General features: G+C 37.9%; 2 protein-coding genes across 5 annotated transcripts in view; one reads left to right on the top strand and one right to left on the bottom strand.

Moving 5' to 3' along the window:
• LOC107585713 (kin of IRRE-like protein 3) overlaps positions 1-10,898 on the top strand; it is a 66,792-nt gene extending 55,894 nt beyond the window's left edge. The window contains exons 6-15 of the mRNA XM_016272848.1: positions 692-797; positions 1,032-1,180; positions 2,218-2,345; positions 3,877-4,003; positions 4,324-4,424; positions 5,625-5,823; positions 7,904-8,011; positions 8,219-8,328; positions 8,695-8,784; positions 9,060-10,898. Of these exons, the coding sequence (XP_016128334.1) occupies positions 692-797; positions 1,032-1,180; positions 2,218-2,345; positions 3,877-4,003; positions 4,324-4,424; positions 5,625-5,823; positions 7,904-8,011; positions 8,219-8,328; positions 8,695-8,784; positions 9,060-9,557 (1,616 nt within the window). The 3' untranslated portion in view covers positions 9,558-10,898. The remainder of the gene's footprint in view (positions 1-691; positions 798-1,031; positions 1,181-2,217; positions 2,346-3,876; positions 4,004-4,323; positions 4,425-5,624; positions 5,824-7,903; positions 8,012-8,218; positions 8,329-8,694; positions 8,785-9,059) is intronic.
• A 2,350-nt stretch (positions 10,899-13,248) lies between these two features.
• LOC107585712 (suppressor of tumorigenicity 14 protein homolog) overlaps positions 13,249-27,389 on the bottom strand; it is a 39,385-nt gene continuing 25,244 nt past the window's right edge. For all 4 annotated transcript variants that reach the window (XM_016272845.1, XM_016272844.1, XM_016272847.1 and 1 more), the window contains 12 exons: positions 26,305-26,441; positions 26,020-26,123; positions 24,408-24,517; positions 24,055-24,185; positions 23,775-23,879; positions 22,946-23,053; positions 22,480-22,593; positions 20,003-20,122; positions 18,233-18,413; positions 16,821-17,089; positions 16,421-16,557; positions 13,249-14,793 (listed from right to left, as the gene is read on the bottom strand). In XM_016272845.1, coding sequence (XP_016128331.1) covers positions 14,632-14,793; positions 16,421-16,557; positions 16,821-17,089; positions 18,233-18,413; positions 20,003-20,122; positions 22,480-22,593; positions 22,946-23,053; positions 23,775-23,879; positions 24,055-24,185; positions 24,408-24,517; positions 26,020-26,123; positions 26,305-26,441 — 1,678 coding nt within the window. In that variant the 3' untranslated portion in view covers positions 13,249-14,631. The remainder of the gene's footprint in view (positions 14,794-16,420; positions 16,558-16,820; positions 17,090-18,232; positions 18,414-20,002; positions 20,123-22,479; positions 22,594-22,945; positions 23,054-23,774; positions 23,880-24,054; positions 24,186-24,407; positions 24,518-26,019; positions 26,124-26,304; positions 26,442-27,389) is intronic.

The raw sequence follows: 27,389 nt of genomic DNA on the forward strand, positions 1-27,389 counted from the left end.
CACCCATGGTACGGCAGCAAAGTTCCTTGATTATTACGCCGGAATGAGAGTATAGTTCGTAGCCATATTGGCCTAGAAAATCGCAACTTTTCATTTTCCGTCATCTTAGTACCCGATGTAACAACAGAAGAGTCGAGTTTTAAATAGAAAAAATATAGAACCTCTTCTGTCATTTTTGAGTGAGATGCTAACGGTCTAATCAGATTCAATGATCTATGCTAAGCTACAGCAAAAATTGCTACCGCCAGCCCCGGAAATCGGCTGAATGGATTCAAAAACGGTAAAACTCAACTGTTTAACTCTAGGGGAGTTGGAAAATGAGCCTATTTTCAAAAATAGCAGAGTGTTCCTTTAATGTATTCAGAATAAAAAAGTATGGCTCATTGGGAGGAAAAAAAAACATTAATTTTGTCACATTAAAAATACAACAGAGAGGGGTATTTCAGTGCAAGATTAGTGATTCAGTAAATGTGAGACTTGGTTTAAATATATTTACATGGCACTGTACAATTGTCTATTTACATGCAAGTTTTTATGGTAAAAAAGGATGTGTAATTGGACAGAGGAATGGATTTTTAAAAAGGATTGTGACTTAGATTTACACACCTGGAGCTTGGCAGGAAAGTCATTGGAAAGGATTTGTAAAGCCTCTATTGCTGCAGTGAATCTAATCCTGCATGTTTCCTTCCAGATCCTCCGTCTGTGACTCTCTCTGTTCAGCCTCAGACGGTCATGGAGGGAGTAAAAGTGTTGTTCATCTGCTCTGCCTCTGCCAACCCTGAGATCACAGGTTACAGGTAAGCACATCTAATATCACAACAGGCTCAATGCATAATCCCAGATTATCCACTCCATCAGATTTAGGTTTGAGGGTAAATCCCAAATTGGATATAAATTACAGATCAAATGCTTTGTGAACAGTTGCTTCAGTGTTTGGTGTTAATAATAGTTGTTACTGTAAAGGGTGAAACATCACAAAGAATTCACCAGTGAATCTTATAAATGAATTTTCATGTTCATGTTGCAAACAGATGGTCCAAAGGTGGGGTTCCAATCTCAGAGGCCAATGGTGACAGCCTGGAGGTGACCGTAGACCACTCTTATTTCACAGACCCAGTCTCCTGCGAAGTGTCCAACTCAGTAGGAAGTACTAATGTCAGCACCTTAGTGGATGTACAATGTAAGTACTCATGTGGTCATCTACCTCCGTAATAAAATATTAAAGCAAAATTGGAGATGTTCAATCTGTATTTCTCTCCTTTGTCTTTAATTTCAAAGAAGGAAATGAAAAAAGTCCTTAAAATCAAGAAGATATCCTTTAGAGATGTTTGTTGTACTATAAGTAACATTGAATAGAAAGTGCTTGATAAATGACATCGGTTTGTAACTCACCATTTTTTAGTTGTGGCCACATATTTTGGACATTCAGATTTAGATGCGGAGTGTCTGTTAAATAAGATATATTTTCATTCAGTACAGTCAAAGTCCCTTTAAGGCAAGTCATGTCACTCGGCGGCCATCTTTAAAACACCTCTCAGGCATGCAAGTGCAGCTCCTATCTCTTTGAATGGGGAAACATCAAATTGTCCAAAACCGTTCATCAAATTTAAGATTAAATTTCATATTGGAAATCACCAATGAAATTTGACAACAACTGTCTCATAAATGTTGTTTATTTTGCTCAAATAGCATTTTAAAAAGCAGGCTAGACCAGCCAGAGCGCATGCAAAGTCCTAGGCGCATGTCTCAAAACACTGTTTCTATAGCAACCGGGACTTCTAACGGCTGCTGCAGTGACGCGCCAACTTTACCGATTAGAGATTGGCTCTTTTGCTCAGAAGGCGGGGCTTCGTTCAATAGAGCAACCATACTGAGCGTTGCATTTTTCCCCATTCAAAACTATACAAGTGACACGTCTTGGGTATTCCAAAGTCTTTGGTACAGTCTAACAGTGGTGTTCAGGTATAATCAGTCTCTTACATAAACATGTAAACATGGCACTGCATGAAAAAGTTTCATATACAAGTAAGAAGTAAACAATACCATACGTACCTCCCACATTCTCTCCATGGAATGACCAATGTTTCCTACTTGTATTCTTAATAAAGCCGCAGATGAGAACATTATAATGGGATTTATTTTTGTTTTGTTCACACAAAGACATACTCTAATGAAATGTACTAAAACACAATGGGAATCCACATCTTTTATTTTTAGTTGGTCCCAAGTTGCTGACTGAACCGAAACCCCAGACAGTGGACATAGGGATGGATGCTGCTTTCACATGCTCATGGACGGGCAACCCTCCCCTCACTCTGGCCTGGACAAAACAAGGCTCCAGTGTGGTATGGTGACCTCTTCTCTTCTTCCTAAATATGGCACACCATCTGTTCAACAACTGTCACAGCAATCCTGTTTGAATCATTCTATGAGTTCTAGATGCATATTGATTTTCATTAGGTCATGGAAGGATTGGGTTGGGATTGGAGTGATTCAGAAAAAATTATGTTTTGTTTGACAAACTTTTGTTACCCCAGTCCAGTTTTTATTTGACCCAGTACACACATTCCATCTCCATTAAGCAAGTTTATTCAGTCAAAAAAGGTTAATTAAACAAGTTCATGTCACCTCATCTAGGGCACCAGAATCACCCACCTCCAAAATCCCAATTTAACCCCTGTCTGTACAGGAAAGATAAAATGATTTTCAGAGCTGGATGGTTAATGGATGACATTTCTGTTTACGGCGCATTTACAGGAGTTTGGCAAATGGATAAAGTGATTGCTAGCCTAAAATGAAAGTTTAGCTCCAGTAGATGTGTGAAATGCATCAGCCTATTCTGCTGTAAGTGTTTCTCTGCTGCTGCTTAATTAGATTTCATAAACAGCCTGAGAAAGCAAACAAAAAGTGAGAGAGAGAGAGAAAGAGAGAGAGAGGGAGGGAGGCTAAGGCTGAAAAGCCAGAAGGTTCTGATGAGGCAATCAGTTAATTTTGCCATGACTACATCCCTCCACCCAGCGCTTCCTGAGTATGGGCTGATCTGATCCACAAGTAGAGCGTTTACTTCATCGCCACAAGATATGGATTAATTGGCTAATTCGATGAGTGCTGGCGAATGAAAAATCGAGGCGAGTGCTAAACGGATTAATCACAGTTTGGCGGCGTCGAGAGGGGGAAGGAGGGGAAGGGGAAGAGGGTGCTCTAATGATCAATGGCTTCTAACAAGTGACCGCGGCGTGTGTACCAGTGCACCAGAGGCGAAGGAGCACAAGTATCTGCTCACACTCTGGAAAATTCCACACTGCCATTGTCGTAGGTTTAATTAGAGCAGTGGGTTGACTCAGAGGACCCAGGCTGGAGCGCTTTAGACAGTAATTAAGATTGCTGCAGACGAAATTACAGGCGGAGTCAATGCTTTCCCCTTGGTATTGGTGGCATTGGTCTTTCTCATGTGTGAGGCACAAGCAACGAAATGGATGACTGGTGCTAATGGTAATAGCGATCTCTGAGGGCCACGGCTTGATCTGTCTGGAACAAAATACTCACTGTGTCTCTACACAATCTTCCCATCTTCATCCTGTGGAAATATTGACATGCTGTAATGATTTTCATTCCACAACTGGCTGGAAAGATAAGACTTTAACAGGAAGTGAAAAACATCAATATTACAATCACATATAGACAGGTACTGTCATACAGACATTTGATAGAACGTGTATAGTTATACTTGGTGTGTGCTAATCTGTATGTATAAATTGACATGTGGTTTGTTGCAAACTCTTGCCTGATGCCTATATCTGTGGTCACATCTGTGGAGAAATGTCTTTGTATAGCAACAGATCTGACCAGGCTATTCTTGTTCATTTTATTTAACAGGTGCTCAGCAATAGTAACACCCTTCAGCTGAAGGCAGTTACACAAGAGGATTCTGGGACATACACCTGCAAAGCTATCGTGCCTCGGATTGGTGTGGCAGAGAGAGATGTAACTCTAACTGTCAACGGTAACTAAATGCTATCTTTTTATCTCATTACTTTTATCTCAATTCTCCCCTCTTTCTTTCCCAATTTTGTTCATGATATATTATGTTTCAAAACCATACGAGTTCACTGCTTTTGGTTAGCTTACTAGGGTTCGGAACAAATGCTGTAATTTTTTTCTATTAATCAGTGAATTGCTTCCCTAATTGATGAGCTTCTTATTTATGTGCATGACTCATGCACTTGGTCTTGAATACACAAGGAACATCAGCTCTGTGTCTTCCTTTGCTTTCATTAGCACCCTTAGTCAGTACGATTTCTCTCTTTCACACCAACACTTCAGGCCCTCCCATCATCACGGCTGAGGCCACGCAGCAGGCCGTCAAGCATTCCAAGGGCAAGCTGGAGTGTCTAGTGGGCAGCAGCCCTCCTCCTGACAAGATTGTAAGTATACATTCTCCTCTTTCTGTATGTGTGTGTGTGCTAGGTATCTGATGCTTAGTGTAGCCTTATTCCTGACAAGCTTGTTTGTGAGCCTTTCCCTTGAGCAGGTGCTTTCGGTGTGTGCACATCACACGCCCAAGCTCCCTTCCCCTCTCCCTCCAACAAGATCTCATGCGAGTCTCCTCTTTCCTTGCTCCTGACGCTCTCTTTCCATATCTGACACCCACACAAGCACAGCTACACAGCCCCATTCCCCTAATAGAGAGCGCTCGATGAGAGGGCTCATCCTGTATCTCACCTTTTCTACCCTCAAGCGTGCAGAGGCGAATTGCATTAATGCCAGGTTCTGCAGAGAAGACCTCCGGCCCCCTAGGCTCCTTTCCAACAGTGAGCAATTAGTGCGTAGCACCACTGACCTCCCGTGACCCAATCGTACGTGGGAAGGCTTTTCAGTGGATAATTAGGGTCTAAGTTGGAGAGAAATCGAGAAGAAGGGTAAAGCATAGAGATGCACCGAGACAGATGGAAGTTAAGCAAGGGTAACTGAAAGCAGTTGATGCAAAGAAGGAATCAGAGACAGAAAAAAACTCCTGATCCTGGAAACAGTGACAGGTGGGGATTCGGGGTGTTATTGGCTGTTATTTCTTCACCTGAGGCCAGTCAAGGGAGGACTTCCAGACATGCTGTTTCACCTCTTTGCCAGAAAGGTGAAGTAAAGAAACAATGGCTTGTTCTCTCTCCCTGAGTAGCTTTGAGGTCTCAGGCTGACCTGCTGCTAGACAGGAGCTGCTTGTCTTCCCCGCTGGGTTTTTCACATAGCTCTTTTTCACAAGCTGAGACACAATACTGTTGGTAAACCAGCTCGACATGACAGTGTAAAAGAGCACAAGAAAAATTCCAATCTCTGACACTGAGTTTATGACACTAAAGTCTAATTATGGGGTGAGGCTTGACAATAGACTGAAATTTCAATTCAACTTGGAATCAAAATCGACCCTATTTACTTGCTTAACACATGTTCATGGTCATATTGTGAATGATTCAATGGTGCATAAGAAATACATTTGTTTGTCTTTGCAGTTCCCTCTTACCTTTTCATAATCAAATCGCCAAAATTGCAATTGTCATTTCATGCTTAAATAAAATGTGAGAATAACAACACTTGCTGTACCTTACACCTTGCTATCTCTTTCTCCTCAGGTGTGGACATTTGGAGACACGATCTTGTCATCTGGCTCTTCTGGTCGGTTTTCCGTGCAGACAGTACACAGTGACCAAGGGGTCCTCTCCTCGCTAATCCTCTCAGAGACTATGGCCCAGGATTTCCAGCTTCGATACAACTGCACTGCTTGGAACCGCTTTGGTACAGGCACGGCACTGGTCACTCTTGAAGAGCAAGGTATGGGGTCCTCATGCCAGATTATCCTGTGTAAAACATCCTTTTATTTGAATTCAATATGGTACCACTCAAAAGTTTGGACACGCCTAATTCCTTATTACGTTCCAGCTTTTAGAATGGTGGTAGACATTCATTTATGAAATTACAAATGAAATATGGATATTGGGTAATGATCAAACATGTTAAATATAAAACCGTTTTACATTTTGGGTCCTTTGAAGTAGATAGCCCTGCTTTAAAACAGTATTTAATTGGAATCGGTATTGAGTTTACATGTATGCTTCGTACTTGTCCCCCTCCCCCATTTGTCAATTAAAAAAAATATATAATAAATATAGTATATTTGTTAAGAAATTCCTATATATTTGTCTAAAAAACAATCTAATGCATTTAAGCTTAAACTTAGATCAAAAGCTTCTTAAGACTGTGAGAAACAAATTCAGTCAAGTGTGTCCATGCTTTTGACTGGTAGTGTAGATTAGTGAGTGTTTGGGGGGCGTGTGTTGGGGGGAGAATGGGCCCGGCAGCGTCATAAAACACAGACGCCTCCCAGAATGAAATGTTCTGGGAGGCGTGAGAAGCAAGCAACTGAAAGTAAAGTGAGAAAAGTGGCAGGAGGTTTAGATTTGTGGATGGGCCAAACTCTTTTGGCACCATCGCTTTAATAATTAAAGGATGGTTGATTTTAAAACACTGACAGTAAGTTGTAGGGTTTGTCCACCTTAGAGTTGGTGCCTTTTATCTAAGATTAGTCATGACGAGCTGTAATCCAGTTTGAGTCAGCTCTATGCAGGAATCACATCTCAAAACACCCTGCAACCCTGTGCTTATCTTAATTATACACCACCAAATCAATATCATTTAATCAGGAGATGGTCCACTTAATGAATACATTCGTTCCATAACAAAGATATAGATTTTGAGCCTGGATGAATTAAATCAAGACCGAATGTACGGCATGGGTATGTGACACTTCACTGACCGTTTAATTTTGTATGCACAGTGCACCAGTTTAAATTTGCTTAAATAAGACTAAGAGCATGGTAGACGGCTTGAGCCTTTGTACTGGGAGACACCAAAAATAAGGTCTTCGCCAGCAATTTGCATCAAGGCAGCAGAACCAAGTCTCTGGAGAGGCAGACAGTGCTATCTCCTGGAATCTCTAATTAGATTACTGTCGGCTGCCTCGCTGCATGTCAGACCTGGTTACTCCTCTTCCACCAGAGATTAGAGACAATAGCCTGGTTCTATGATGCCACTGTGGATCACACTAGATAAATTCCTATATGTTGCACTTGAGTTTGGACGTGGCTCGGAAAAAGAGCTTCTTTGTAGAACACGTTTGAAAAAGCAGAGAGCTTTTCTTCAATCAGCTGGAGATCCGACATACCTTTTGATAATATGAAAATTAAATCATCACAAAGAAAATGTCAAGAACATGTCTGGGTCATAATTTAGCCCCAAACTTATTTGTAAACTTACATTAACAACATATATATATGTGTGTATATATATATATATATATATATATATATATTTAAAGAATCACCTCCAAATATGATTATGGACAGATGGCAGGACATAAAGTGTAAGGAAAGAATGTGACGTCTCATACTTGGAATTTATGCTCTGCGTTTAATAACCCATCCAAGTGCGCACACACACAACAGTGAGTAGTGAAACACGCACACACACACCGTGAACACACAGTGGGCAGCCGGGGATTCGGTGCCTTGTTCAAGGGTCTCACCTCAGTCGTGGTATTGAGGGTGGAGAGAGCACTGGATATTCACTCCCCCCACCTACAATACCTGCTGGACCTGAGACTCGAACCCGTGACCTTCGGGTTACAAGTCCAACTCTCTATCCATTAGGCCACGACTGCCCCAAGTCACGACTGTAGTACTGAAGTACTAACTAAGCATAGTGGATGTTATAATAGAAACATTTAAAATCCACTTGTAATAAAATGAAAGACATGCCTGAATTTGTATCATCTGCATACCCTGCAACTGAAGAGGTAGATGTAATAATAGATTTTCAGAATTCAGCTCAGTCACGTTCCCTGTTTCCCTTGCAGAGGCCCTCCCCTTGCTAATCATCATTGGAGCATCGGTGGGCGGAGGCTGTGTCTTCATTGTTTGTGTCATTACCCTGGTTTCCATCTGCTGCCGCCACACTGCTAAAGGTGAGGTCAAAGGTCAGATGTTATCTGAGAGTTCTTATTCTCTCCTCAAAAAACATGATACAGTAGAAATCAAACGAACTAACTAGACAGAGGTTAATTATGGGGCCACCTCTTTGCCTGGAGCAGTGTTGACCTTTTCACCTCTCTGGAAATCTTCCCACCGTTCACCTCATTAATCTCTATACACTGCGCTATTTCCTCACCCAGGCAAAAAGGGCACACGCCTGTCTAAGAGCGACATCCGCGTACAAATCGTGCACAGCGACCACAACGCAGCCAGAGGAAACGATGATGAGGAGGACGTGAAGGAGCCTATGGTAAGTCACCCTCAAAACTAAAAATAAATACTTAGAATAGCCTAATAGATAGAAATAGCTTTTATACCATTTTTCTTTCATAAAAATTCTTTCCTGATATGCTGCAGGAAAAACATGTAAACGTCAACAGCATTACAACCTGATTTCGGAGGGGAAATGGAATAGGAAACAAAAATATTAGGCTGTACTTTACTGCTAAAAAGTAAAGTCATTTATTATATTTTGCTGAAAGATGCTTAAAAAAACATGTATCATTTGTTCACAGGAAGATCAGGAACTAGGGACAATATTAATGATGACTGCATGACATTTAACATACCATAGACACTGAGCAGTCTGTAACCCAAATCTCTGTACTCTTCTCAGGCTCCCAACAGCAGTGAGTCTCCAGGAACGTCTCGCACAGAGCACAGCGATCTGCTGGAAGAGGAGGATGATGAGAGATCAGATATCAAGGTATTACATTTCACAAAGCATGACTCGGATGGTTAATCTGATAAAAGCAAAAGGTTGTTTTCAAAGGTTTGAGGAAATCATTGTACTTAATAACACTAACTTGCTGAGATCATATTTGTATTACACCCACAAGCTTGGATCATGTTCAAGAAAACCTACAATTCTTGGTCAATGTCTAACTTCAAACTAGCACCTTACTAAAATAATTTGCATGTATTTCATGCTATACAAAATTCAGTTATTTATCTGATAATGTTTTTTTTCATTCTTCCTAGGATCCCACTAATGGCTACTACAATGTGCGGGCTCACGAGGACCGCCACATTACAAGAACTGGGTTCTCCGAATATGTCCCTAATGCTCGCCCAGTCTACACTCCCTCTCAGCTTCCCTCGCCGAGCCCCTTATATGGCCAACACTCCACTCAGCCTCGGATTTATGACTTCTCCCAGCGTTACGCCACAACCCCTGCCACACGCACCACCTATGAGCAACAGCAGTCTCAACAACCACAGCAACAACAGCAAACTCCTACCATCTATCCTCAGGATCCACTCTATGCGGGCTCCGCCTACCTGCCCGCCACCTATAGCCGCGCCTTCACAAGCTACGTCAAACCCGCATCCTGCGAGAAGGCTGACGGGTACGAGCATTCAGACCAGGCCAGCAAGGTGTCCAACTCCTCCCGTTTCTCATACGCATCCTCGCAGGTGTCGTCGCAGCAGTCTGACTATGGGCGGCCCTCGCAGCAACGCATGCAGACTCATGTGTGATGGCTCCCTCGAAGACCTGCTAAGGGTCTGGCATGATCAACATCACAAGGACTTTCTTCTGAATGGGTTCAGGAGGGATTAAGCAAACTTTAAACTGAGATTCAAGAGGCGGAAAAGCTTTATTGCTATCTTGAAGTGAATATTGGATCGATGGAAAACTTCTTTCGAAAGAACTACAACGTGCCAAGCTTGGAAGTCACCATCAAGCTACTGATTTTCTTCGTCCAAATGTTGAACTTTAAGGGAAATAAACATCGTCCATCAATTCATTTCTATGGCACTGTATTTCCATTCAAAAAGGCTCCAGCATTGACCCTTCTCGATCTTGGAGAAGGAAAGCAGTACTGTGGAGAAGGGCAGTGTCCTCATTAACTAATCTTTGTAAACGAGGACAAGCTCATGACACTACGCTGAAACAATCAAAATGACATGAATTTATAAAAAATCGAAAAGATAAAAAAAATAAGTGTTTGTTGGCATGCTGATGGAATTGTAAGCACATGTGTGTATCAGTGACAACAGGTCTTGCCTACACAAAGTGGCTCAAAGTTCAATCCACAAAGCAGGGGAGCAGAAGAAAGAAGAGCGCATGCGCTCACCCTAAGATATTTCTTCAGAAGCTCTATCTGCAGTCTGCACTGCTGTTGGGCTAGCAAGAGAGTATTTATGTAAAGCCTCAATGGACCAGTGCAGGAAACTGGAATCTGGAATGCTTTGGTAAAAAAAAAATATATTTCTGTCTGTTTGATGGAACCAAGATTGGCCAATCCCCAAATAATCAAATTTAGAGGTGTGGTCTTTTTAAGCTATACTCTCAAGGATTTGCTGCAGAGTTCAGAGTAGAGCCCATTTCGGGACCACGGTTTCTTAAGTCAAGCCATGTACGGCAAACCTAAATTACAGCACGGCCTTGTGGCGTGCAGTAATAATCTTGTATTGTTCCTTACATGACCACTGTATGTTACAAATACAAAGTGTGCCAAGGTGACTGTTATGTCATGCTGACATGGCTGACACCGTCAGGTAGCACCAACATGTTTACATAGAAGAAAAAACTGAAAAAAGAAATAGCAAGTGAAATGCAGTACTGTCCATTTCCACTTAGAGCCACTTCAATGACTGTACAAATTGTTGGGAAATTCACTCCTGTCTGTTGCATGCAGATGATGTGTGTACGTGAACGTAATCAGCATTTCTTCTCATCTGTTTGTTCCTTGTGTGAGAAACCGCTTACTTGCATCCTACGTCTATTCGATCTTGGATACCTGCATTTGGAGGTTACCATACTGCCATTTTCCTTTGAGCCTGAATGGTTGGCTCCATTTGGAAAGATAAAAAAAATGTAAGATAGGTGAAACAAAACATTGCTTGTCTTTATTTTTATATTTTATATAAGCCTTAATGTACAGCGTGTAAGCTGCTCTATTGTAAAGTACCTTTATATTATAAAATGCATTTATCTATATCTTTGAGTTGACTTCATTTGGTTCACAACGGTTTTTTACCCCCATGTTACCTATCAGTTTTGGAGAGGTGAAAAGTGTTACGTTACACAACTAATTGACCTTTTCCTTCCGTTTCTTTTTTTAACGTTCAAATAAGTTTATTTGCTAAAAATGAGCTATTGTTGCTTGTAACTTTGTACACATATTTATATTTAAATAAAACCATTTCAAATAATATCTGCTCTGACTGAAGTGAGTTTGGCACACATGGCTGGGTCTCGTCAAATGTCATGAGGGAATGAGGACAAACAATACCGGGGCTGCCGAGTTGATGAATACATAAATTAGCAGTGATGCCTATGTTGATTCTCTTATTCCCGCGGCGACAGCAGGGTTTTTAATAAAGACGGATGAGATTCCCAAGCCTCCCGCTGTCTGCGTATCAAACATAGCAGGCACAGGCCGTCTCCCCAACGCAACCAAATATTGCCCTGACGGAGCGGGTGTTGTGTGACAACATTATCTTGTCATGTCACCCAGTCTCTCAGATTTCATCATGTCACGCCGAGCTTCACCGCAGGGAGTTTTGAAGACATAAACACGTACTCAGCATTAAACAAATGAACTGCTGGCTACTCTGGTAAATTTAGGGTCATGTTTCCATCAGCTGTCATCATCCCTTGCATACAACGAACAATGCCCAAAGTAACCAAACAAGAATGAATATGCATAATGTGCAAACCTGATAATATAAAATGCAAACTCTGTTATCCATAAACTGTCAGTGGCATCATATGGCACAAAGTCCATCCAGTGAGTTTCTAAAAGCATGCTGTGAACAAAATGGCAATTTTTAAGTTAAGTTAATGTTTTAAATTACTGTGATAATATAACGTTAATAGCGGAAAGAAGAACCACTGGGTTTGCCAGAATTGCCATTTAAGTTAGGTTAGCCAATACTGACTGAAATAACCAGTGCCTATATACAATAAACATGTTATGAAACCTAGTAAGGATTAGTTCACTGTTACTTATATATCTAATCTCCTGACACACAAAATCAATGTTTTTCTGAGGTAAATTCTCAGTTTAGATGCCTGGCCAAACGTGCTGTCTAACGGAGCTGATAAATCGACAGATTATTAACGGATTAATAATAAAATTTCTATATTTCCAGGTTACAGGATTAAAACAATGAAATTAAGCACAAAAACAACAATAGGGGAACGCAGGGCACAAAGTAACGCAGGGTTAGTTGTAACACACATGGTTTGAATATTTCCACACATGCTAGCACAACAAAATGTACAGTATTTATTAGTTATCATATTAACATTATATAGATAAAAAGTGTGCCAAAATTAAAAAATCTTTTAAAGATATCAATTCACATTTATTTGACTGATTCTGAACCCCATGTGGATTTACACAAACTGAGAAAGTCAAACAAGCGTTACTTTGTGCCCCTACACCTTCGCTAAAAAAGATTCCTCACCAAACGCGCACGGCCTCTCCCAGCATGCTGTTTTTGCGTCATTTACATAAATTTGAACATAACACAAGATGAATCTCACCAATAAGACGATCTGTGAACTATGGTCAGGCAATAAACAAAAAGTGTAACGGAAAAGTATAGAAAAATTGGTTGAACTATGTCTAGCCTGATTTCAATCATGTATTTCGTTGACCACAATGCTTTCTTTCGATCATTTGATTACATTTCTCCATTAGGTAGCCTAGTATGGTGACCTTTGGATGCCTAGATACCGTATTAATGTGCAATATGCTAAAGTGCAAGAGTTATCACATCGATTGGAGATGATATAAAAGGTTAAACACCAATCTAAAGCTCATACAAGGTCAAATCTGGCATGTAATTAGCCTAAATTCAATACTCTGTCAACCATTTAAAACAACTGTTGCAGTGCAGTGCAATGCTTAATTAAACCTAGCTTTTAAATTGGTGCAAGGCCAAAACGAAGTACATTCACGTCTGTAACAAAGACACGCTGTGGATTTTCTCGTATCAACTGAAAAGAGTAGATTTATGATGCTTTCTTGTTTCAGGAGAGCACTGATTTATGGGCAAATAATTGTAGAAGGAAATGTTGACGTTGGTTAAATGCCGAGGCTATCTGATTTAATATTGATGAAACAACGGTTTTGAGTTTTCTTTACTACATTTTGCATTTTGAGGGGGAAATGAAATTACTTGGAAATGACCCAAAACACTCTATTCTGGAAAAAAAGTTATTTAAAACCAGCATGTATTTTATTGTCAAGAAAATATTATAAACTCTAGGAAAATTTGCATACATTAAAACATTTGCATAGTGTTAAAATATAAAATATAACGACACAGAAAAGACCAACAAGTTCAGTTACATTAACAATACAAAGCGCATTTAGTCACCCAGACACATAAAGCCACACATAATCAATGCGGTTTAAAAACAATTTAAAAATGAAAGTCTAACAAGCCCTCAACAGGTCAAATTGTACATCACGATGCTATATGAAACTTCTGTAGTACATAAATATAGCATTTATTGCCTGACATCTCTCAAAATACAACGAACGTCTCTTGTACATCCTGGGAAAATAAGTCACTACACTACAAAGCCTGAAAATCTTACTAAGCAAATGGACTTTCCATGGGAAAGAAACTTGCAAAGTCTATGAGGAACTGGCGGTATAGATTCCTCGATACGGTCGGGCCTCTTTGAAGGAGAGACCATCCTGCTAGGTTGTTTCAGCCAACAGCTTTGACATTGATTGGCTGGAACTTTAACATGCAGCAGAAGTCAGTGACCTATGTTGGCCTTGGTTGTATTGGCAAATGGATGATGGAAATATCCTATTTTTACCTAATCCTCCATTTCAGAGCTTTGGCACTGAGGTTCCGAGATCACACAGATGTGAGGAAAGAAGGTCAGCCTGAGTGGGATGCTTACAGAAATTTCTAGATTGCAAAGAAGCTTTTGACCTTCGCTTAAAGGGAAAAAAAATGTAGGGATTGACGCTACCTCCAAAGCCGGAAACAAGAGTTTCTGAGAAGAGGCAGGGTCCAGTCTTTTGAACAAAGGCACATTTTGAGCATAAGAAAAATACTTTTTAAACAGAACATAATTCATAAAGATAACAACATGACTTCCACCAGGTCATAAGTGCTGGCAGGCTCATTAAAGGACAGTTTGATCTCTAAGTGCCATTTATGAAGTTACTGTTCAGATACGAACAAATGGAACTTCAACTGCGTGACAAAGAGTTGGTAAATGAGTGTAACAGTACATCACAGAGATATATATTCTCATTATAGTGGTATCTGCATGTATTTTATGAACCTTTTTATTTGGTTGACTAAAGTTGAACTCAACTTTAGATTGATACCGCTATGAAAAACATCATTCATAAGCCATAACAACCAAATAGTCATACTGAATGAAAACGCTATTATGAAAACGACCAGGTGGTCTGAAACGTATGCAAGTTCAATTTGAATGAATTTTTTCTCACAAAGGATGTCGACCAAAGCTGTATTCACTTTTGTTTTTATGAGTGTGGCTCACATCCCTCAACACTTGTGTTCTTCTGCTTTGGTTGTCGTATGACTGCAGGTCCAGGCTTCACTATATGTTTGTGATTTCACGGATCCAGTCCCGCAGTTTGGTGACACGTGTGTAGATGCCAGGCTTGTTCCGCCGAGCGCAGCCTTCTCCCCAGCTCACTATTCCAGCCTGGAACCATTTGCCAACATCGGAACGACATACAAGAGGACCGCCGGAGTCTCCCTGTGGAAGCCAAAAGAAAGAAACTTTTAAATGTCATTCCACATTTTCCAAAACTCGACGAAATGCATGGAGGACACTCATGTAACTAAACATATTTGATGACCGTATTCAAGAGTTGCCTGTCGATATATTCTAGAGAATGTACTTTAATGCACCACTGAATGTTTACTTCATTTTTAATGTACAGTATATTGTGATTATTTTATTTTGTATTTATTTTTCCAGTTTTTTTTAAATTGTGTGTATTGATGCTTTGCAATATTGTATATAAAATAATCATGCCAATAAAGTGCTTGAAATTGAAAAAGGAGATGAAATGATGATTATGTATATGAGAAACTGAAAAACAGAAAGGAAAAAAAGGAGGGCTTGTAAAGCAATTGCAAACGATTTAATTATTATTGTAATCACTTATCATTTATTATTTTGTACCTCTAATTTAAGCTGCTTATTTACTGTGTCATTTCATTCCATTACTATTATTCCTGAATGATTTGTTTTGTGTGTAATACAATTCGGCTCTTAATTACTTTGTCAATATTGCAATGTAAACAGACGTGGCAATAAAGCATATTTGAATTGGGAGGTGAGAGGAGAGAGAGAGAGAGAGAGGAAGACAAAACAACGCAAAGTACAAAGGGAGAGAGAGAATGTGCACAAAATCTATGAGCTCCTATAGCAGGAGAGGAAGATAGAAAGGAGTCACAAGACCAGGACCGGAACCTGTGCGAGAGAAAGGCACACTAAGAAGATTACACCCAGAATAAGAGAGACGCACAGAGCGTTCAGAAGAGGAAAGCAAGATGAATAACAAGTGAGATAGAAGTAGAAATTATGGAAATCAGCTCATTTAAATATCAGGGAACAAGGTAGAATAATTAATCTTCTCCACTACGAGGCTGTACACACACTGCAGGAAGACAACAACATTAGCTGAACACTTTGACGGCATTATACTCATGTCATATGTGTACTGTAGGTGTTTCTGAATGAATAGAACAGGACGAAACAAGACTCGGGGCTTGACAATGCATCTAAATGCCTATTAAACCACCTTGAATTCATTAACATTCAATAAACGTGTAATTTTGCATGTGTTGTAGATGTACAGATTTTTAACTCGCAACTGGAGTGGGGGTGTTGTGATTTTTTGCGTCTATAAATGGCAATTTAAAAAATAGTGGCATAACAGCACAACATGTACTGTTCAGCGAAAGATTTCCCTATGCCGATTTCGAATCAAGTTCAAGTTGGGCCATGCTGACCAACAAACAGAAACCTATTTGGTGTGATGTGAGCACTGCAAAATATGTAAAAATTAAAATACACTGCTACACTATTGATATATATGTACAGTATATGCACAATTTGGTCAATGTGCTGTGTTCAGTATGTGGCAAGAGAGAATAACTATTATTTTTTCTTTGATTATTAACATAATTATTCACAATATTTTACTTCAAGATAAAATATAGGAAGAATTGTTTGACCTGACAGTCCAACTCACTTTGTCAAAAAAAACATATCTTATTTATTTCTGCATATAATGCAAGTGGCCCAGAACAAAATGAAAGTATCAGATTCAGTGTGTTTTCATAAAAAATAAAAAAAGGCAGGAACGTTTTACCTGACAAGCATCCACACCTCCAGTGAGGTAGCCGCTACACATCATTCTAGAGGTCACTTGACCTTCAGTCACCATGTTGCATACTGTATCATTAATCACCTTTACTTCTGCTTTCTGCAAGATTTGTGCAACACTTCCTACAACACATACATAAAACATTAGTCCTATGAGAACGAATCTAACAACAAAGAGCATCTTTTCTTATTTTGGGTGTTTGAAACATTGACTATAATTAAGTTATGTGCTTCCACAAAATCTTAGAACAAAACTTGTGTTAAAAGTCACATTGAGACATTGGATTGATAAATGTCAAACTTGTGAGGTAAAATTCCAAAGGTATCTCATGGAAAAAGGAACTCCAAACGCAAAGGGCAGCCCTCAGGCACACAAGCTGTCTCACCTCCCTCTCGGAGCGTGCCCCAGCCCGTAACAAAGCAGGAACTACCGGCCGAGAAGACGTGAGTCGGCGCTGGAAGGCAGATGGGATGCACGGTGTTGGTGAAGTTCAATGGATCGCTCAGTTCCAGCAGTGAGATGTCATAATCGTAAGTCATTGAGTCGTAGTTTGGGTGGGTGATGATGTTCTTCAAAGTGCGCTTCTGAACAGAGTCCTTGATGTTCTGGTCCCGCAGACCACTGTACGTCAGCCAGTTGGATATCTTTTTGTAGCTGTCGGCGATAGACACAATGTTGTTTTGGAGGATAGTCGTTTAAAAAAGATCGACATAAAATGGTGTTCAACAACATTATAAATCAGAAAATCTGAGGAAGAGTACATTTCCACACTTTATAGTTGGTTTTAAATTCACTGAAACACCAAAAGCTTGTGAAAACGCACTGGGAAGCTTATTATCTTCCAATGATTATATAATCTATATTATCTAGAGGTGGGTGTTACAGCTAAAACGTTACACAAATAATCTGATAAATGTATTTGCTTATATAAACATCTAATTTGAGGATGTTGGACACAATCTACACAATGTTGTTTTAGAGGTTAGTTGTTTTGAAAGGTCAATATGAAATGGCATTCAAATACATTTAAAATCTGTAATTTGACAGGACATCTGAGGAAATGTGAACTTTTACACTAATTACCACATTGCCAATGATGCAGTAACGTCTATTATTCAAAATTCACTGAAACACCAAAAAGCTTTGAAAAGGTTACATCAATAATATGATAATTGTATTTACTGAAACAATGTATAATTTCAAGTTTAGAGGTTAGTTGTTTTGAAAGCTGACAAGAACTCTTTAAATGAAAAAATGAAGAAAAAAAAAACGTATGGGCCGGATTGTGAAAAGCTGTGTTTATACATCTATATGAAGAGGGACTGAAAAATAAGAGGGCTTGGTGATTTCAGCCGAACTGCAAAGTCATTTCAGAGGTGGAACAGGTTATTACATTTTGATGAAAGATTAAAAACAAACATTTGTGCACCGATGTATCATTCACAATAAGACCAGAAATGTTTATTAAGAAAGTAAATGGGGTCGATTTTGATTTCATGCTGAAACCATAGCTCAGGAGAGTGAATTATTTTTCAATTCAGCTTTAGTGTTTCAGTCTCAGAAACATGTTGGAATAATTTATCAAGGTAAAGTATGATTGTATTGCATGTCTCGTGCGCCACCTGCTGGCCAATGAAAATAAATACAAGCTCAGGCTTTGATGTTGGATGATGTTTGAGCACAAAGCAAATGGAGAAAGATATTTAGTTAATGTCTAATTTATGTCTGTGATAAATTATCATCAACTACAGCTAAATTAAGCAGAGAAAAATACAGAGATGCAATAAACTGACTCACGCTGAATCAGGCTGGATGAAGCAGTGGGCAGCGGACAGCAGCCATTTGTTGGAGATGACTGAGGCACCGCAAACGTGTCCGCTGGTCTGGAAATGTAGACTGACCTGCCATGGCCATTCACCCACATCTGAGTTCTGCCCACCCACAATACGGTTGTGCTTGTATGGCCGGACTCCACAGTCTGAAACCAAATAGCAGAAACGGTTCAAACACAAAGACTTCAAGGAAGACAACGGAAGGGCTAGCTAGCATTGGCATGCTGAGATGAGAGTTTATGGGGGTCTTGAACAAGACCAGCAGGGAGAAGATCAGAGGGCTAACTGCAAAACTGGTTGCACTGCAAGATGGCGAGTTTCTCGTAACATCTGCTCTGACTCACAGGACCGTCGGCCTTTAGCGGGACTCGAGCAGAATCATAACAAGGCAGATATATAGAGGAACGAACCGTGCTGGCTGATAAAAAACACAATGAGGAAGGAAAAAGAAACTAGCAACCCTGAGGCCTATAAAAGAAGAATAATGTCATGTAAGGTTTCATAAAAAAAGCATAATGGCTTAGGGCTCTGATGTGAATTTTTAACACTAATTACCACGTTGTTGATGATGCAGCAACTTCTGGAAATTACAATTGTTTTTAAATTTATCGAAACACCAAAAGCTTGTGAAAACACACTGGCAAGCTCATTATCTTCAAATGATTATGCAATAAAAACACTAGAGGTGGGCGCTATGACCTAAAGTTCGTACTCATATTTGTATTCGCATATATTACATATTATAAATCTATATTACTGTCAAATTAAATACTATTATAACAATTGGATTTTAGCAATTAATTTGGTTTCACAAAATAGTTTGTCTGAAAGAAATTTTACTGTGCAGCTCAAAGAAATATGAATAAAAGGTGTACTTTATCTCTATGGTAGTCGATTGCTGTCTCTTTAAATTAGTTTAAAAAAAAGCAGACATTTAAAATGAATGAATAAATTAAAAAAAAGGATAAAGGGATACATCTTTGTCATAATTGGTGTGCTTTTAAATCAGTAGGTGATGATCTATCACTTAACATATTTAAATATTCAATATTTGCTAATACTGATTAATAAAAAGAAAAACCGCAGAAAACTCATTGTACAGATTAACTGTGCATCCCTAATTATAATATAGTTATTTTGCTGGAAACCACCACCACCAGTGGATTATATAGATAGATAGATAGATAGATAGATAGATAGAAATCAACAACATCTTTTGTTTTTCAACTACATTCAAAGTACATTCATAACAAACAAATCATCAGTGGCATCAAGATAGATAGATAGATAGATAGATAGATAGATAGATAGATAGATAGATAGATAGATAGATAGATAGATAGATAGATAGATAGATAGATAGATAGATAGATAGATAGATAGATAGATAGATAGTTTATAATCAACTGGCAACATCTTTTGTTTTTCAACTACATTCAAAGTACATTCATAACAAACAAATCATCAGTGGCATCAGTGCAGCTTCACATTATGTAACATTTGAGTGGAAAATAAAAGACTCCAAACAGCAAATCGAATATAATGAGAGAAACCACATTCGAGATCATTGTAAAACTGAAATACCCAACTGAGCCATACAGTTAAATTATATATATAGGCAACATCACAGGAGCAACAGTGCTGTTATAATGAATAACAGCACAGCTGTGATTTAATCAAAAAATTATTAATATTGTGCAATAAAAGCAAAAATATATTAAAAAATGTGACTTACTACATCCCTGCTCATCCGAACCATCTGAGCAGTCCTCTTCGCGATCACACTCTGCATTCACTTTGTTTACACACTGCTTGTTTTTACACTTGAAGGAGAAATCATTGCAGACACCGGCCGCTAAGAGAGGAAGAGAGTATAGAAAAAGTCAAACTTGAGGTAAATGAGGGAAAAAACATCAAGTGCAGCTTCTTTTCATCACCAAAGACCTACGCCTCGTTCATGGCGATATAAGAGCCAGCGTATTGATCAGGCCTATTGATTGTGTGATAGGTCACTTATCTCTGCTGAAGGATACAAAAACAATGAACAACTTTGAGATGGAAAGAGTGGGCAGTAAAGAAGTTTGTACACAGTAGAATAAAGCAAAAAGCTCTAGTGTTGAAGCTATTGCTCACAAGTGTCTATTTTGCATATTAAAAGCAGGTTAATTATCATATTAATTAATGGTACTCAATATCCAGTGGAAGATATTAATGCATGTCAGTTTAACATCCGCAGAAGTGGAGAAACACTTCAAGCCAGCAGAAAATGTTTAAAAAAATTAATCAAAATTCAAATACACCCGTCTGTTTAAAAGTACATTTAAAACATCCACAAACATCCAACACCTCTAAATATTTTAATTGACCTTTTTAATGACTAGCCATTTACTGTGACAGCAAACTTTATATTTTTACCTAACTTTAATTTTTGGACATTAGAGACCCTAAACTACAAACACGTAGGATAGTAGCAAAAATAAAAATGCCAATGAACATCCAGCCCAACAATAGAAAGCATGTTTAATATTTTATGATTTGTGAATAACTCAGGACCTGCATATGTTAATCTCACTATGAAAATGTCTAATGTTTACCTCAAAGAAAAAAAGTGCCATTATGTTTTGTGCAAAGAAAATAAAGTCTATTTTTAGGACCATTCTATTTTAACAATATTTTCATTATAAGGTAGCACATTCTCATATATATAAAAAAAAAAGTTAATCCAATTTTGCCATCAAAATGTTACACATACATTACATATATAAGTTATAATTATATTGAGTAATTATATATGGCCTATATTGACTAATTCAATTTTGTATCAAACCTGTTGCATTTTTTCCACTTTGTCCCATTTCCTTACATTGGACAGATTTATTTGATAATTTTTTTTTAAATATATATATATATATATATATATATATTTATTGTTTTATTTATAAAAAATAAAAATAAAAAAATATATTAAATTTTTTATTTTTAGTTTGTTGCTTGTGAATAGGTATATTCAATGCAAATAAGCTTACAAAACAAACTAGATTAACCTGTGGCCTGTAGCACAAAGCCGGTTTCAGTTTATACCCAGGTAAGTTCATGTTTAGTTTGAGCAAACTCTGAGTTTTCGGGCTCAAGAAAGTGGGTTGGATTTGAGCGGGTTTTGTCACCATGGTAACTTACCAGCGGCTACAAATTTGCGGCTACTTATTTATTATATTTGTATTATAATTGTTTATAATTCATATAATATATTCATATAATTATCATATGAAGTGGCAATTAATTTTAAGCCTTGCATTTAATTAAATATAAATACATACAGATAAGCTTTAATATATCCAACTTTTAAAATGACTAAACTTATATGTTTTTCTTTTGAGCTCTGTGTGAAACTATATATAAATAATTAAATTCAGTTGATTCCTTCGCATGATTCCTTTCTGCTGCCTTCTCAAACTTTGGCTGCAGCAGAAGTGTTTATTCCTGCCTTCTAAATGCATTTCAACTTATTTTGAATAACGACATCTCTTAATCTTCAACAGAAAAGTGAACTGCGTTGACTCTCGTGAGAAGTGAATCCAAATGACGCTTTGCTGATGCTCTCCACACGTTCCCTGTGATTGGCTGTTTGCCGCACACGTCACACTTTCAGGTGCACACGCTCCAAACTCTGGTTCAAACTCTTGAGTTGACAGAACGTTTATATATAAAATGACTAAACTTATATGTTTTTCTTTTGAGCTCTGTGTGAAACTATATATAAATAATTAAATTCAGTTGATTCCTTCGCATGATTCCTTTCTGCTGCCTTCTCAAACTTTGGCTGCAGCAGAAGTGTTTATTCCTGCCTTCTAAATGCATTTCAACTTATTTTGAATAACGACATCTCTTAATCTTCAACAGAAAAGTGAACTGCGTTGACTCTCGTGAGAAGTGAATCCAAATGACGCTTTGCTGATGCTCTCCACACGTTCCCTGTGATTGGCTGTTTGCCGCACACGTCACACTTTCAGGTGCACACGCTCCAAACTCTGGTTCAAACTCTTGAGTTGACAGAGAACGTTTATATCGAGCTTTGTGAGCCCGCTGATTTGTTTGGCTTTGTCAACTCTAAACCTACTCTGAGTTTGTTCATCTTGCTTCGTGCTACAGGCCACTGGTGTTAAGCTCAATGAAAAAGCAGATTGTGGTCACCAAGTCAAAGTATCCACTCACATGCTACACATGAGACCTCATCACTGCCGTCAGCACAGTCATTTTTCATATCGCATATAAATTCTTGTGGGATGCAGGCGCCATCTCCGCACCTTTCCTCAGCTCTGCCACAATCTAAGAGGAACAACAAAAACCTTGTCAAGTGTCCTTCAATGGCAAAAATCAAAGTAGCTTTTTAAAGAATGCCACAATGAAGCAAATCTTAAATATGTTGAAGTTTTCCAGGAAAATGTCATAGTTCAAAATAAGTTCATCTTATGTCAGTGTTTATATGAATCCCAGGAAACAGCTAGTCATGGGACCTCATTGCAGTCCCACTTTATGGAGATAAAACACCTGCCACTGCTTTGTCTGTCAGTACTTAGTGTATCCTTAAATGTATTTTGTTTCATTTGAATGAACTTCCTGAAAGGCAGATGCTCATATAAATAAATACGACCATTAAAACATAATAGGAGAAACTCACCACAATGTTCCTCATCACTATTGTCACCACAGTCATTTACTCTGTCACACACAAAGTACTGAGGCCTACACAGGCCATTACTGCAAGTGAACTGTTCGTCATCACAGTCTGAAACACAAAACACATTCAACTGAATGTGTCAACATAAAATTGAACTAAAACATCACCTGACTTTGTCAATTATTAGTACAATGTAAAAACTCATCAAAAAGTTATTTCAGTTTAAGTTTACTGGTTACTTGTTAGGCAGCAAAGAGAATGCAAAATAATAACGCAAATCTGATGTTAAAGAAGTAGAACTTACACTTGATTTTGAATTAAACATAACCATGCTTTCATACAACATATGAGCTATTTCCAGAAGCATTAGATGATCTAAAGAACTGATGTTTGAAATACCACCTATGGTGTAAATTCTGTTCAATGCCATTCATTTTATAAACCAAAAAAGACAAATAATACATTTAATCTATAATATTTAATATAATACATACATAAATACAATACTATTATGTAAAATTATAACATTTTAGTGTTAATGTTTTAAATAATGTCCCGTGCATCTAAAAACAATGAGTAAAACTGCCATTTTTGGAGGAATCTGTCCAATCCGTTTAAGAAAACAACATATTAACATAATTATTGATGTAGTTTTTATTCATTTGGACTGAATTTTATATACCCCTGAATAGTGTTTGAATTCAGTCTTTGAATTAGAATTCTGAATTCATCTTCCTGTCATTCTACATCAGTATTCCGTTGGACAGGGCTAATTCAATTTAAAGGTTTAAATGAAATTTGGCAAAATCCTGACAGGGATGAGACTTACGGCAGCTTTTCTCATCACTCATGTCTTCGCAGTCGTTCCACCCATCACAGTGTAGCTCTTTTTTGATGCAGTAGCCTGAGGTGCACGCAAACTGACCAGGGCAAGCTGGAGATGAAATTCATGAGAGTGAAAACAGGAAGACAGCCAGAACTCAACACAAAGGAGAAGTTAAAGAGAGTTCTAATGATAGAATAATGTGATCTGTTGGTTTTAAATGGTCTTGGATCAAAATTTCATCACTGCATTTAGCTAGTCATATTGAAACACCGGGCTTACGTACGGTTTACAGGGTCAAAGGTGGTGTAAGTGATCCTGAAACCCTTATCAGTGTAGGATTCATCTGAATGGAACTTCACTTCCAAGGTATTGGTGGCGCTAGAGACAACAAGTCTATGTCTCTCTCCACAATACCTTTAAAAATGGAGGAAGGAATGAACTGTTAATACAACAAAGACTAAGAAAACTAAAAATGAATTGGCAACAGACTACTGCAGATGGTTTTCAGATAAATTAACATCAAATTTATTTATTGGGCCTTTTGCCATTTTATTTCATAGACTATCAAGGAAGCTGACAAGAAACGATGGGGAATATCTTTCTGGCTGGCATGGCAGGTCAGATGACAGAACTTACTTTTTACCCAGCACCTCTATGAAGTCTTTGTGACAGCTGCTAGTGTCCACCCCCGGCTCTTTCACACGGAACATATTGAACTCTATCTTTATCTTTCTGCCAGCAGGAACCTACAGAATCCACACAATGGTGTTCAGGGTTATTTTCAGCCTAATGACAGAATCGAAACACTTTGCTACTCAAGAGAAGTAGTTTATTCAAATACGAAAATATTTTAATTTACTCACCATCATATTGTTCCATATTACTTTTGTGAAACGCAAAATGAGATGTAGGCAGAATGCATGAGCTGCTCTACATAAAAGTACTCTACACTTATGCACTATATTTCAAGCCTTCTGAAGACGCGCAGCCAAAATTTGAATTATTATTAGCCACATATTTACTTAAAATACATACACTACTGTTCCAAACTTTGGGGTAAGCAAGATTTGTTAATGTTTTTGAAATAAGTCTCTTACGCTCAGCAAAGCTTCATTTATTTGATAAAAATACAGCAAAAACTGTAACACTGTGAAATATTATGTCAATTTAAAGGAACTGTTTTGTATTTATTATATTGTAAAATGTAATTTATTCCTGTGACGCAAAGCTGAATTTTCAGCATCATTACTCCAGTCTTCAGAGTCACATGATCCCTTCAGAAATCATTCAAAGATGCTGATTTGGTGCACGAGAAACATTTCTAATTATTATTAATGTTGAAAACAGTTGTTCTGCTTAATATTTTTGTGGAAACTGTGATATATTTTTTTCAGGATACTTTGATTAACAGAAAATTCAAAAGAACTGTGTTAATATGATTTATATATATATATATATATATATATATATATATATATATATAATGTCTTTACTCTCACTTTTTTTCAATTTTATACAACCTTACTAAAAAAATTTAATATATATATATATATATATATATATATATATATATATATATATATATATATATATATATATATAATGTCTTTACTCTCACTTTTGTTCAATTTTAGGCAACCTTACTAAAAAAATTTATTAATTTAAAAATTATATTTTGCCTAACATCTGCTTTTGCATTTCACTGTAGAAAGAAAATAATAAAAGAAAGACCATATTTCAAAATATGAAGAATGGATAGTTAAACAGCTGAAGAGATACTGAAATATTCCTTTAATTTCAAAACACGAGTTCTCTCTGTTGGTAAACAAAGAAAAGTGAAACAGTCATGTGATGCTTACATTGATGTTCCAGTTGCAGTCGATCAAAGGAGGATAGAAACTAGGAAAATGAGGAGAGGTGAAGTTTCCAGTGGGCGTAGTCAGAGATGCTCCACAGCTCCCAGCTAGAAATTATATATATATATATATATAATGTCTTTACTCTCACTTTTGTTCAATTTTAGGCAACCTTACTAAAAAAATTTATTAATTTAAAAATTATATTTTGCCTAACATCTGCTTTTGCATTTCACTGTAGAAAGAAAATAATAAAAGAAAGACCATATTTCAAAATATGAAGAATGGATAGTTAAACAGCTGAAGAGATACTGAAATATTCCTTTAATTTCAAAACACGAGTTCTCTCTGTTGGTAAACAAAGAAAAGTGAAACGGTCATGTGATGCTTACATTGATGTTCCAGTTGCAGTCGATCAAAGGAGGATAGAAACTAGGAAAATGAGGAGAGGTGAAGTTTCCAGTGGGCGTAGTCAGAGATGCTCCACAGCTCCCAGCTAGAAATGAATATGGAGGGGGGGAAATTAATAGAAAACAGATATTATGAAACTGAAATGGAATACTTTCTAGACCAATTCAACATTTGTTTTTCAAGTTTCATAGCTACAAAGACTTTTGACTTGGATGATGACTTTATAAAATACTAAAGCATTTGTACAAAACAATCACTGACATTACCAGCAATAGCGGGAATGACAGTGTAAACCGCTCTGAATCCAGGTCTCCGGACCTTATCTGCGATTAGGTTGATGAGCATGATGTTACCAGAAGAAACTACCTCAAGAGGATTTGTAGGAGGTCGAAGTCCACACTGTCTGTGACATAAAGATACAAGAGTGTTAGAACTGTGGCAACTGTATAGAACAGTGCTTTATTTTATATACTAAAGTATATATCAATGAAATTGCTTGATGGGAAATTGATTGGATGACAATCTGTGTAGCGTGTATTATTGGTATGTTTGTTTCTAAAGTGCATTTTGTCACCGTTTAGGACTATATAAGCCCCTAGATGACCTCCAGCATAAAATATATGGATTTTTTGGGGCTTTTTAAGATCAGAAATTCAGTCAAGGATGTCCAAACTTTGACTGGCAGTGTGAAACTACATGACAAGCAAAGTCAAATGGGTATATCGAGTTAAGAAGCCTCACGAGATAGAGAGAGAGAGAGAGAGAGAGAGAGACAGAGAGAGAGAGAGAGAGAGAGAGAGAAAGACACCGAGACCTGGGGCGTAACAACATTATTAAAAACTGTATGGAAAGCAAGAGAGAGAGAGAGAGAGAGAGAGAGAGAGAGAGAGAGAGAGAGAGAGAGAGAGAGAGAGAAAGACACCGAGACCTGGGGCGTAACAACATTATTAAAAACTGTATGGCTGTGATGCACAGAAACTCTGTGTCACCTTGGAAACGGGGCAGAGGCTGAGTGTTGTGAGAATTATATTCAGAGCCCACTGGCTGCAAGATACAGTTTGCAACCTATACACTTCATGTGATTTGTTACATAGAATAAATAAATCAAAAAAAAAAAATAAATAACACAAGTGCTCCTTTACTAAAGTCTGTCATCACCCAGTGATAAGGTGACTAAAACTTGGCATGTATCTGAGAGGTGCTAGAGCGGGGTCTTAAAGGGGTCATAGGATGCTACATGCACTTTTACAAGATGTTTGAACTGAAATGTGTGTTGGCAGTGTGTGTACACAACCACTCTATAATGATAAAAATCCACCCAGTGTTTTTTTTTATCTACTAAAATCTTTAC

The sequence above is a fragment of the Sinocyclocheilus grahami genome, unplaced genomic scaffold (genome assembly GCF_001515645.1).
Source record: "Sinocyclocheilus grahami isolate Dianchi unplaced genomic scaffold, SAMN03320097.WGS_v1.1 scaffold74.1, whole genome shotgun sequence".
In the NCBI taxonomy this organism is placed as follows: domain Eukaryota; kingdom Metazoa; phylum Chordata; class Actinopteri; order Cypriniformes; family Cyprinidae; genus Sinocyclocheilus; species Sinocyclocheilus grahami.